Source organism: Drosophila obscura, unplaced genomic scaffold, assembly GCF_018151105.1.
Source record: "Drosophila obscura isolate BZ-5 IFL unplaced genomic scaffold, ASM1815110v1 contig_187, whole genome shotgun sequence".
NCBI lineage: Eukaryota > Metazoa > Arthropoda > Insecta > Diptera > Drosophilidae > Drosophila > Drosophila obscura.
Genome location: NW_024542775.1, coordinates 82,134 through 95,171, shown reverse-complemented (window position 1 = coordinate 95,171; position 13,038 = coordinate 82,134). Strand labels below are relative to the sequence as shown.

The 13,038-nt window shown below is 34.2% G+C and overlaps 1 protein-coding gene across 12 annotated transcripts in view; it reads left to right on the top strand.

The window, feature by feature from the left end:
* The first annotated feature begins 318 nt into the window (after positions 1-318).
* The window catches only part of LOC111070766 (calcium-dependent secretion activator), a 70,055-nt gene continuing 57,335 nt past the window's right edge, over positions 319-13,038 (top strand). For 3 of the 12 annotated variants that reach the window (XM_041593371.1, XM_041593369.1, XM_041593365.1), the window contains exons 1-2: positions 466-701; positions 6,645-7,029. In XM_041593371.1, coding sequence (XP_041449305.1) covers positions 6,686-7,029 — 344 coding nt within the window. In that variant the 5' untranslated portion in view covers positions 466-701; positions 6,645-6,685. Of the gene's footprint in view, positions 413-465; positions 702-985; positions 1,016-6,644; positions 7,030-13,038 lie in introns of those variants that run through there. The other 9 variants (XM_041593377.1, XM_041593376.1, XM_041593373.1 and 6 more) reach the window with 6 other exon arrangements.

The window sequence follows — 13,038 nt, the reverse complement described above, 5'->3', positions numbered from 1 at the left end:
CGGATAAACTTCATGAACTGGGAGTAAATAAATATCTATTTTATATTTCATATTGTTTGTATGAAATGTGTTACATACCATACCATTAATACATACATACATAGAATAATGAATAAAAAATACATATGTATTTACAAAATAAAACAAAATTTTACCATCAAATGAACTAAATTATGCTGACGTAACTGAATTCATTAAAATATATAAATAATGTCCACGGTGATTAAAATGTAAGAAATCCAAATCTGTTTCAGGAATACCCTACATGTCTTATTTAATTTTTAACGATATATCGATATGTTTGCATGAAACCTTACTTATGTGCCGTTGCACCCAAAAATTAAAAAAAATGTTCTCCGTTTAAAGATTATTCTTTACTAAAAGAAAATCCGAGTATTTTGAAATTTAATATGTACGGTGATTGTATATATTAAATGCCAACTTGTTTAAGGTTTAAACGTTTTGTTAATTTCCGAAAGAAAAGTATATATACATATGTCTACAATTATAAATCATGAAGTGATAAATTATATGTTGACAGTAGCGTATCGTGAAGTGTGTGTGCCTTACCACCCTATTCGCCCTTGCTTACAATCGTTCAATACATACAAACAATGAGTACATATGTACGTGAATTAAACATAATTTCGTAACACACCCATTCAGTGAATATCAGGTCTAAAATGTTGCAACAATAGGATGTAAGATTTTAAAAATATTGAACTATTTCTGTATTTAAAATTGCTTGACAAGTCGTGTTTAAGGGTGACAAAAATCCATACATGTATGTAAATATATAAAAATGTATATACATATATGTACATATATATGGATATGTACCTTTGTTTTATTCCGTTACTAAAAAATTATATTGGTTATAAAAATTAACAAGAACCAAGCATTAAGTATATTAAAGTATGAAATGTGGATGGCAGCATATGAAAATATTTGAAAATTATCATTTACATTCCCAAACCACAAATAGTCAATTTTATCAACAAAAATATTAGCTATGGTAAAGTATTTTCATTATTTATTCATTCATTCCAAATACATTCAAATAAAAACCAATTTTTAATTTTATAAGAAATACATACCTACAAAACAAACATACCTACAAAATTTAACTAAACCATGCAGGTGTAACTGAATTCAGGAAAAGCTTCCTTCGATTAAACATTATAATTAAATGTTCTGATTACTGACACAGGACAAAACGAGGGGGAACGTTATACACAGTACAGTGGAAGTTCGGAAATTATAACCACATTGGTTTCTGGGGTGTTTCTAATTTCTAAAAAGTTCTAATATCTGGACTTTTTTTTTCAGAAAATGATAAAACTACATTAAAAAAAATTGATCAAGTTTTATTTTTATACAAAACCTAACCTAACTTATTAAAATATAGTTAATTAAACATATAAAAAGTTAATTTAGCTATTTTAAATTTTTTAATTTTAATGTTTATTTTGTCCTTTAGTCATTAACTAATACAAATTTCCACAGGCGCATCACAGGCTCTAATTTCAGAGTCGCCAATGCAATGAAATGTCCGGTTCTAATTTCTGGAATGTTCTAATTTGTTGGGGCTCTAATTACACTATTCAACAAAATTGAACTTTTTATTTAGGCTGTGAACCAAAAATGACTTTTTCTGATAGATTTCGGGATTTAAAAATTTTTGTAGTACTTTTTTTTTGTTTTTTATGGTGTAATTTTTTTTAAAGAATTTCTAAAATCTGGTATTACGCTACTCAACAAAATTGAACTTTTTATTTAGGCTGTGAACCAAAATGACTTTTTCTGATCGATTTCGGGATTTACAAATTTTTGTAGTACTTTATTTTTTTTATGGTGTAAATTTTTTTTTAAAGAATTTTAAAAATCTGTTTTTTTTTCAGACGTTAAGCTGCAGATACAAAATGTCTGGGTCCAATTTATACCTGCATTTGCCAGCTTTTCAGAACTGCAAAGTTCTATGCCACCAGATATAAGATACTGAAGCTATGTGAAAAATAAAAACACTACCTCTGAAAAAAAAACATCAAAAAAATACCAGATTTTAAAAAATTCCTTTAAAAAAAAACTACATAAAAAAGCATAATTCGTTAAAAAATTTTAAACCCCGAAATCTATAAGAAAAAGTCATTTTGGGCCACAGCCTAATTGTCGTGTTGACTAGTGTTACCGAACTCCCAATGTAACTCAGTCAGTATATACAGGGTGTCTAATAATAGCTGATAATAATAGCTAGCTTAAGCGAGGTCGTTCAAGCTGCAAAGATGGAAGGGTTTTTTAGCCAATAAAGTCATGGCAAACGTTTTTTTGGAATTCTCGCCGTATTAACCACATTGATTACCTTTAGAAAGGGGAAAACAGGCTATGGCGAATATTATGCCAACTTATTGGATCGATTTAATGAGGATTTGAAATATAAGCGACAGCATTTGGCTTTCCCACCAAATCAATGCAAGGGTGCAGTTTCCATTGCGAAAATCGATGAATTATTCTACAAATTGATCCCTCACCCACCCTATTCTCTGGATTTAGTCTTTAGTGGCTTTTTCTTGTTTCCAAACTTGAAAAAGTGGCTCAGCGGAAAGCGATTTGAAGTCCAATGATGAAGTCATCACACTAAAAAATGACTATTTTGAAGACCTTAACAAATCATAATTTTTTAAAAAGATACAAAAATGGGAAAAATTCTGGAAAAGGCATATAGAGCTTAAAGGATACTATGTTGAAGAAGAAAGAAAAATAAAAAATTCAAAATATCTGTGTTTTAGTGGTTAGGTCGGCTATTTCTGGGACCGCCCTCGTATATACTCGTAGAATTTTAAATTTTATAAAGGGAAATTTATCCACACACACTACCACTGAACGTTGCCACCTAATGTAAATAGCACAAGGTAACAAATCGATTTTTTTTTTTGGAACGAAGTAGATTTATGTATCGCAAAAAAGGAAGCATTTCCGACCCCGTAAAGTATATAAATTCTTAAACAGCCGAGTCGGTATAGCCATGGCTGTCTGTCCGTCTGTCCGTCTTGATGAGCGTCTAGTTCTTAGAGACTGTAAGAGTTAGAGGAACCAAATTTTGTTGGAATTTTGTTGTTCCAAGCGTATTTCAAAATTTCACCCCGCCCCCTTCAGCCCCAACAAAGGACGATTACACTACTCGACAAATATAAACTTTTTCTTTCCGCTGTGGACCAAAATTACTTTTTCTGATAGATTTCGGGATTTAAACATTTTTGTAGTAATACTTTTTTTCATTGGTTTAATTATTTTTTAAAGAATTTTTAAAATCTGGTATTTTTTCCATGGTTTTTAGTGGTTAGTGGTTAGTGCTCCATATTTTAACATGCAGCTATAAATCCGACCCAGACTTTGTAGCTGCAGCTTAACGCCTGGAAGATATTAAGCTTGCAAATTCAAATTTCATAATTTTTTTTTTTTTCATTGAAAATTGGACTTTAAAAACTCAGGAAGTGTCGGAAAAAAAAATTCTTGGCCAACATATTTACTTTTAGAAAGACGCATTAATTAGGCGTCGTGTTGACTAGTGTTATCTGTGGCTTCCACAACTTTAAAGAAACGAGAAAACGACAAACGCAGTATCGTAGAAGACTACCATTATTATAGCCAGAAAGAAGAAATTAATTTTCAGTGGCTACCCACCCCCTTTCAGCGCAGCAGCCGCTACTCATTCTCTCTCTCGCTTACACACTGAGAATCTACATTCTCGGTATTGCAAACCAGAGCTCTGAGACAATTATTGCTCGTCACGCAATTTCCACTGGTCTCTATATGTGCCCCCCTTACACTCACTACCGCAGAGGAACACGCTCGACGTACGCTCACTTTCTCTCGCTCCTTTGATCCTCTCTGAGCGAGTTCCACACTCGCTCTTGAACACCTGGGCCGACATAGAAACAAGTGCAACTCGACCAAGCAGATGAGACATACGACAAAGAGAGAAGTATCAAAAAAAAAGTATCAAAAACGATCAAAAAGGGGATTCGTAGGCAACCGACAGACCAAAATACACTGGGAATATTATTATGATCCGACATATAAATATAGCAAAGAACTGTTTACATTTTTTAAATATTAAAAAAATCCACGTACTGACTGAGTACGGTTATAAAAGTACCGAAAGTACCACCGAAGCGACTCACAACGTTTCCTCTCGTTTTATTTTTGTATTTTAATAAATATTCTTTGGTTACAAATTTTTAATTTTCGGTCTTTCCCCGTTAGCTATACGTAATAGCTTTATGCGTTTAAAAATATAGATGCAAGCGGCACGGCCCCTTATCGGGGATTTCGTAGACCATTTTTTTTTTTTTTTTAATTGGCGGTTGAATTACTGCAACTCATGTTTTATAGATTTTTAAATATTCCCAAAAGTTCCAAAACAAAAAAAGAGATGCTTTTGAAAAACATGTATAATGTGTTTTTCATATAACGTATATGGCCCCGAAAAAATAACTGATATCATATTTTGATACCTCTCAATTGCTTTCTTATTTGTTAGAATATTTACCATGCTTTTCGGATAAATCTTATCATTTTCTGATCTGTGGTTTCTCTGCAGCATAAAAAACTCCTTGTCTTTATCGTGTTGGGTGCCACAGAAGCATATTTTTTTTACCCTCAATGTGACTTTGAATACTTGTTTTTGTAAGCTTTCATCCTAAGCTAATTTTGAATTCAATTTCTTAAGGTCATACGGCTCAAATTTAGCTTTTTTAACAATTTTTCTTCAAAAAACTTTAAAAAAATGTGTCCATATTTGATTCTAGATACTTTTATCCTCTCAGTGTTTGTAACGGTAAATTTTTGATCTGCTATGTGGAATATTTCAACTCTTCTAGTTGCCTTGAACCTATATAGAGTGATAGATCCTACGATTAGGATTAAATTAGGATATTTTTTTGCCTTGCAATGTAAATTCTGAACAAAGGATAGTTTTGTTTCATCAGCTTTAAATATGAACTGGTCAAAAAATATCTATGTGGAATCAATTCACAATAAACGTAAGAATAAGAATTCATAATGGCTGCATGTCTGAGTATATTTGTTTTTGAGTAGAATCGCTTTAATCAAGTGCGACAGTTTTTATTAGCCACCCTGTAAGTAGGAGAGAGGTCTCTGTTGTGGACCGGGGACTGTGACACCCCTCTTTCGGATGATGATCAGGATTTTTGCATCATCTGTCTGCACCTTCTGTTATGAAAATTGACCGCCGCTTATTCCGTCGATTGCAATAAATGGCAATAAATGGTCCGGTGCATATGAAGTGCGCTAATATGCGTGCCAGTAATTTCACTTGCAAGCATTGCGACTCTGATTCCGATGATTGATGTTAAAAAGTGTCATCCTTCTTGTTCTTTATGCCAGTGGCTCTTAAAATAAATAATTTCTCGTTATTTGTGGTGATTTTCTTTCATATTTTTTAATTTTAAGCGGATTTTTCAGGGGTGTCCACAACAGGGTCTATATTTTTTTTCTCGAAAAAAATACTCTAAATTCTTGATAAAATTTTTCTGAATAGTTAGATATTACCTTAAGCTTTAAATTGGGGCGTTTGTATATTATGCAATTGGTCAAAAGTTATGAGGCAAAAACAAAACTATGTCCACAGCCGGGACATCTCCCGTACATATTTTTTTTTAAATATTGAATCCCTTTGGCCTCCTAGAATTCTGAAGTTCTGTGGGATCCACAAATTTGATACGTGGTCATAAATTAACACATATTAACAATCGTTGCAATCGGAAGGATTTTACAGGCAGAATAAAGATAACTGCTACCCTTGCAGGTTCGATAATTACACTACTCGAACTTTTTATTTAGGCTGTGAACCAAAATGACTTTTTCTGATAGATTTCGGGATTTAAAAATTTTTGTAGTACTTTATTATTTTTTTTATGGTGTAATTTTTTTTAAAGAATTTTTAAAATCTGGTATTTTTTTCAGAGGTTGTGCTTCTATTTTCATTTCATTATTCATTATTTTTTGCGGTATTTTTTTTTTTTCGAAATTTTGATTTTAAAAACTCGGGAAAAGTTAAAAAAAAAAATAATTCTTGGCCAACATTTTTGTTTTTAGATAGACGCATTAATTAGGCGACGTCTAAGGTATTGCTCATCAAAATCTATGGATAAACGGTGAACTTGCAGCCGTTTGACCAAAACGACTGAAAACTAATTTTACCTGAAATTAGTGCTATTATTTTTCACATAACTTAAGTATCTTATATCTGGTTGCAAAAACTTTTCAGTTCTGAAAAGCTGACAAATGCAACTATAAATCGTACCCAGACACTTTGTATCTGCAGCTTAACGCCTGGAAGATATTAAGCTTTCAAATTCAAATTTCAACTTTGCGGTATTTTTTTTCTCGAAATTTTGACTTTAAAAACCACACCATAAAAAAAAACATAATTCGTTAAAAAATTGTAAACCCCGAAATCTATAAGAATCTATTGCCTAATTCTAGTGTTGACTAGTGACTAGTATAAGAAATAATAATATTAGGGACACTCACTCGATATATGTATATATTTAATGTTATAATACAAATTTCTACCAATCCAACTAACCGTTACATTTTTATTTAAAAAATCTAAATTACAGGTTTGAGTACAACGCCTGACGCACCGACTTTCTTTCGTATCATGATTGATCCTAGTTCTAGCGAAGAGGAGGGCGAAGAAGATCCCATTGTAAATGTGTCAACTAAAGGCCGACATGCAGTACCACCTAAACCTGCGGTTGGCATTCCCCTAACAAGTGGTACTTCAAGTCCCGCAGTAGGATCTAGCATTCCCGTACCTGGATCTAACGGTGATTTTGATGGAAACCATAAGCCATCTAATGTCATTGCTGCTGGCAATCGCACTGATGCTGGAAATGTTACTGTCGCGGGGGGAATGGTGTCAGGGCCATCAAAAAATGACCAATTACATGGTAGTCGCACTGACGGTGGCAACCTTGAGGTTCCAAACAATGGCATTCCCAGGTTCGTATATATTTTGCAAACAAAATATTTTCTAAATACACAAATTTTTCTATTAATTAATCCGGGGGTGCCAAAGAATATATAAGAATTTTTGACTCAAAAGGTTGACTAAATCCCCCGAAAAATCCGCATGATATACAGGGTCTTAGGAAATTTCCTTTTCGGACACGTTATTTCGGAGCTGACGCGGAAATTTTAAAATTGAAGTGAAAAGTTTTAGTCTTTCGAAAAGAAATTTTTTGTCAATCTTTATTGTTTTTAAAAAATATATCTAAAACGAGAAGGAACGTGTGAGTCGTTTCTGGGGACACGACTCTACTTATACCCGTACTCAGTCAGTATATACAGCTTATGATTTTTTAGAATTTTAGAAAAAAAAAAATTTTACATATTACATTTTTTTGCTACATCTGCTATCTACATCTACATATACAATGTCTATTCTACATCTAACATGTAGATTATACATGTACCATTTAGATTCTACATCTCCTCCGCTAGGGGTTGCTCGCGCACTGAACGCGGCAGAGTGTGCGAGCGAGATGGAAAATGAGTTGTGTTGTCGTCGTCTGGAGGGGGCAGGGGAAGCATCTGAAAATCGACTCGGCTATTGATGCTGATCATCAGCAGATCTCAGAGACTATAAGAGCTAGGGCAACCAAATTTGGTTTCCACTCAAATCTGTGGCAGGCACATTTTTAAAGATACGATAAAACTAAAAACGCAGTATCGTAGAGAATGCCCATATCTACCAGACTGCCGAATCTGAATCAGATCGGATCATAATTATAGCCAGAATGAAGAAATTAATTGTCTGTTGGTTCCCTCTCCTTGTCCAGCGCTGCTGACGCTACTCATTCTTTTTCTCGCTCGCACACTCTGCCGCGTTCAGTGCGCGAGCAACCCCTAGCGGTGGAGATGTAGAATAAAAATGGTACATGTACAATCTACATGTTAGATGTGGAATATACATTGTAGATGTACAGTTGTGTTCAATGAAATAGTAGTGCCGCACCTTACTACTTTCAAAACTCTTTTTGAGATATTTCTAGTCCTTCAAATTGAACAAGTGATACCTTTACGGAAAGCCTGGAATGTAAACATTACAAACTGGAAGAAACCCTGTTACATTTGCATTCCATCTTCTTGTTTTTCATGACTTTAGACAACTACCAATGATATCTGCTGTTCAATGAAATAGTAGTGCTGGGATAAATTAATTTTTAAAAATGAAAAAACAAAGCAAATTAATTTAAATAAGTCACCACCCGTAAGCTCAATTTGATTATTGAATAATTTGATGAAAGAAAGTTTTGGACATAGCGGTACTTTTGATTTTGAAGCGTTGAAGAAATCATTGCTCCGTCCAGAAGAGGAGATCTAAGATTTAGACTAAAAACTTAAGGGGAGGTATAATGGGATTGAAAACTAAGTTGTAGGCACTCTCACTACTGTATTTAACCCAATTAACTAAAAGAAGTAGACTGGAAATCGATTTTGTATGCGAAAAACTTATTTTTTAGAGGATGGTCGGCGATGGTCGAAGGCAAGACCAGGCCTTTAATATCCTCAAAAATTATGAAACAAATTTTAAATCGCTCTGTCAGTGATGTGACAGTTCTTAGACGGTCTATTATACATTATTTGAATGCAAGAAGTCCCAGAAAGATCCGCGTTTGGATCTGAGAGTACATAGGTGCACGACTTCAGTTTGGAAAAACGCATGTGGAATGGCCTGTGTCACAGTGACAAAAATACTTTGGACTAATGATAGTAAAGTTGTATTATTTGGTAAGATAGACTCAAAAGAATATGTTTGACATTCACAGAAATCCGATGACCACTTAAAATCATGAAAAATATAGCATTGGGCATGCTAGGCTAAGCCTTATGGGGCCCAGCTCATATGAGCTAGTACTTTCTGGCCTGGCGTTTGAGTATAGTATGGGTTTGAGCATAACTGTGAATGTAGGCATACTTTAGAATAAATTACATTCATATTACAGTTGAAAAATTCCTGCTAAAAGGATATTTTAACCTGATAATGACTTGAAACACTCATAAAAGCTCGCTAGGAATTAATTGTTATCGGAACGGATCGATGTTTTGCCATGGCCAACTGTCCAACTGGATATAAATCTCATCGAAATCTTATGGGAGAATACCAAATACATTGTTGCAACTTCAAATTCGTCAACCAGAGCCAAGTTTTATCAAGTGGTTCATGGATTATTGGCTCAAATCCTATTGAAGCGTTGGCAAAAGATTAATGACTCATGTTCGGCCGGTGCAAGTTCGAAATGAAAACCAACTTGATTAAAAACTAAATATTAAAGCTCAAGAAACATGAAGATCATGAAATATATGTTTTTATTTGAGATTCGTTGTTTTTTTCAATGTTCTAAAAAAACACTACTATTTCATTGAACAGCAAATTTCATGGGTATTCGGCTTATGTCATGTTAAACAAGAAAATGGAATTCAAATGTATTGATATTTCTTCAGTTTTCTAATGCTAACAGTCCAGTCTATTTAAAAAGGTATCATTTGTTCAATTTGGATAACTGGAAATATCTCAAAAAGAGTTTTGAAAGTAGTGAGGTGCGGCACTACTATTTCATTGAACACAACTGTAGATGTAGATAACAGATGTAGCAAAAAAATTTAAAATGTAAAATTTTTTTTTTTAATTTTTAAATTCTACAAAATCATAAGCTCAAAAATGTATATACTGACTGAGTACGGGTATAAGTAGAGTCGCGTCTCCAGAAGCGACTCACACGTTCCTTCTCGTTTTTGTTAACTTTGTTGTTTTTGTTTTATTTACTTTTTGATTTTTTTTTTCTTTCCTACATTTATTTTTATGTTTATTATTAATGTTGAGTTTATTTATTTTACTTAATTCTAAGTTTTTTATTATACCCGTACTCAAAAAAGAGTTAAGGGGTATATTAGATTTGTGGTAAAAGTGGATGTGTGTAACGCAGAGAAGGAAACGTTTCCGACCCCATAAAGTATATATATTCTTGATCAGCATCAATATCCGAGTCGATATAGCCATGTCTGTCTGTCCGTCTGTCTGTCTGTCTGTCTGTCTCGATGAGCGCCTAGATCTCAGAGACTATAAGAGCTAGGGCAACCAAATTTGGTTTCCAGACTCATGTGATATCACACTGCTACAAGTGTATTTCAAAATTTCGCCCCGCCTCCTTCCGCCCCCACAAAGGACGAAAATCTGTGGCAGGCACAATTTTAAAGAAACGATAAAACTAAAAACGCAGTATCGTAGAGAATGACCATATCTACCAGACTGCCGAATCTGAATCAGATCGGATCATAATTATAGCCAGAATGAAGAAATTAATTTTCAGTTGCTTCCCCTCCCCCTCCCGCCGAGACAACACATTTTTCCTTCTCGCTCGCACACTCTGCCGCGTTCAGTGCGCGAGCAACCCCTAGCGGTGGAGATGTAGAATATGAATGGAACATGTACAATCTACATGTTAGATGTATAATAGACATTTTATATGTAGATGTAGATAGCATATGTAGCAAAAAAATGTAAAATGTAAAATTTTTTTTTTTTTTCTAAAATTCTAAAAAATCATAAGCTCAAAAGTGTATGTATATACTGACTGAGTACGGGTATAAGTAGAGTCGTGTCCCCAGAAACGACTCACACGTTCCTTCTCGTTTTATTTTGAAATTTAGCTGCGCTCCTTAAGTTGATGAGGAAGACCGTTCCATAAGCGGATTGCAGTGATAACTACTACTACTAGTAACTACTAACTGAACTACCTCTGAGAGCAAAGCTTTTGAGTTCGAAGGCATAAATAGTTGTTAGTTCTTTGCGATGCAGGGTTAAGTTTGCGGTAATGGTAAATCGGTTCTTGGGTCGTCACAAATTTAATAAGGTATACCAAGGTTCTTAAATCTATCCAAGTGGTTAAGTTAAGATCAAGTATTTTATTAGTCAGGTGTGACACATGGTCGAAACGTCTTAAATTAAACACATATCGGATAACTGAATTAAAGGCTATAGGTACGTTTTCAAAACGGCTACATATTTCTGACGAAATGAAAAGTATACAACAAAAGGAATATTAATTGCAAAAGAAAAAAAATATGACTTATTGATGCATTGACATGAATTTGAAACAATTACCAATTGAGCTTGTGCCCTTCTTATAAATAATTTTTTTAAAGTAACCTCAAAATTGGATCTAAAAAAAGTTGGTCTGTGCAACAACAAATAGTGAATTCGATAAATGTCTGTTAAACATAACAAAGGCTATTTTGTATGAGCTAACGCGTGGGTATAACAGCAGTAAATTTGGCGCTTAACAGTACAGGGAGTAAATAAATCAACTTTTGTGGATTCCAGAGCGCCTTGAAATGAAAAGTATGACTTTTAGTGAAAAGTAAAACGCAAAGTGAATGTAACAGCCTGTCTGTATAACTTTTCAGAAATTAGAACAAACCAGGGTAAAAAGTTTATACATTCTTTTGGGACTGGCTCTGGTACGTGCCTTCCTCTATTAAACAATTATAACCAAAAACCTAAAAATCAAATCCTTTTACATTTGCCTTAACTATTGTTTTTTATTTTATAAAGAGAAATTAAACCACACAGAGTACCTCTGAACGTTGCCACCTAATGTAAATAACACCAGAAAACAAAATCGATTTTTTTTTTTTTTGGAATGATACGGTATTATACCCCTACTCGAAGAGTTAAGGAGTATATTGGATTTGTGGTCAAAGTAGATGTGTGTACCGCAAAAAAAGCAAACATTTCCGACCACGTAAAGTAGATATATATATTCTTGAACATCATCAATATCCGAGTTGGTACAGCCATGTTTGTCTGTCCGTCTTGATGAGCGCCTAGTTCTCATAGACTGTGAGAGCTATAGAGGAACCAAATTTTATTTCCAGGCTCATGTGATACCACATTGTTGCAAGCGTATTTCAAAATTTCACGTCAAGGACGAAAATCCGTGGTTTCCACAACTTTGAATATACGAGAACACGACAAAAGCAGTATCGTAGAAAATTACCATTATTATAGCCAGAATAAAAAACTTAATCTGCATTACCTACCCCACCGCCTTTCATGCAGCAGCCGCTACTCATGCTCTCTCGCGATTCTACGATACTGCTTTTGTCGTTTCCTTCTCTGCGTTACACACATCCACTTTTACCAAAAATCGAATATACCCCTTAACTCTTTTTGGGTATAAAAATGGAGAGATAAAAAATGTATAGTGCATCAGCACGTGAAAACGGGTGGGCAGATTTGGCTTAAATTTTTATTCAGTGTTCGTAAATACGAAATGCCAGAAGAATGGTATTACGATCGCGAAAAAAGTGATTTTGTATTTGTTTCTTTGATGGAAGTAGTCGAAGAGGAAATTGTCATAGTTGATTATTGATTATGATTATTATTATTGATTATTGATTATGATTATAATTATTGATAAATTGAGTTATTTGCTTGACTAATGCCTGCTAAGTAGGTGAAGAGGCAATGAGTAATCGGAATGTCGCTATTAACGCAAGAGGAACGTGCAAAAGTAAATGAATGCAGACATGCCCATATTGCACATGTTCGCTCTGCACAATTACCACCTCAAATTCGACCACTAGACTTGAATCGCGTTGCTTTCGAATACGATTCCGCAATAGCCTACCAAGATCTTCGCTGCGGTTGTCGGGTTATTGTCTGTCGTTTGCCAGCATTGCAATGCATTCAAGTTTCAATCGGAAACAGCCGGCAGATGCTGCGCTTGTGGAAAGGTAAAACTGCCCGTTTTGACTCATCCGCCAGAGCCATTGTATTTCAACCAAGGACCGTAATCATTATAAGTTATATTTAAAAAATTATATGGTAACTAGCAGACCCGCGCGCTTCTCTGCTTACAAAATGCATTTAATGTTTAGGAATTAATCGAAATTAAACAATGATTACACTACTCAACGAAATTGAACTTTTTCTTTAGGCTGTGG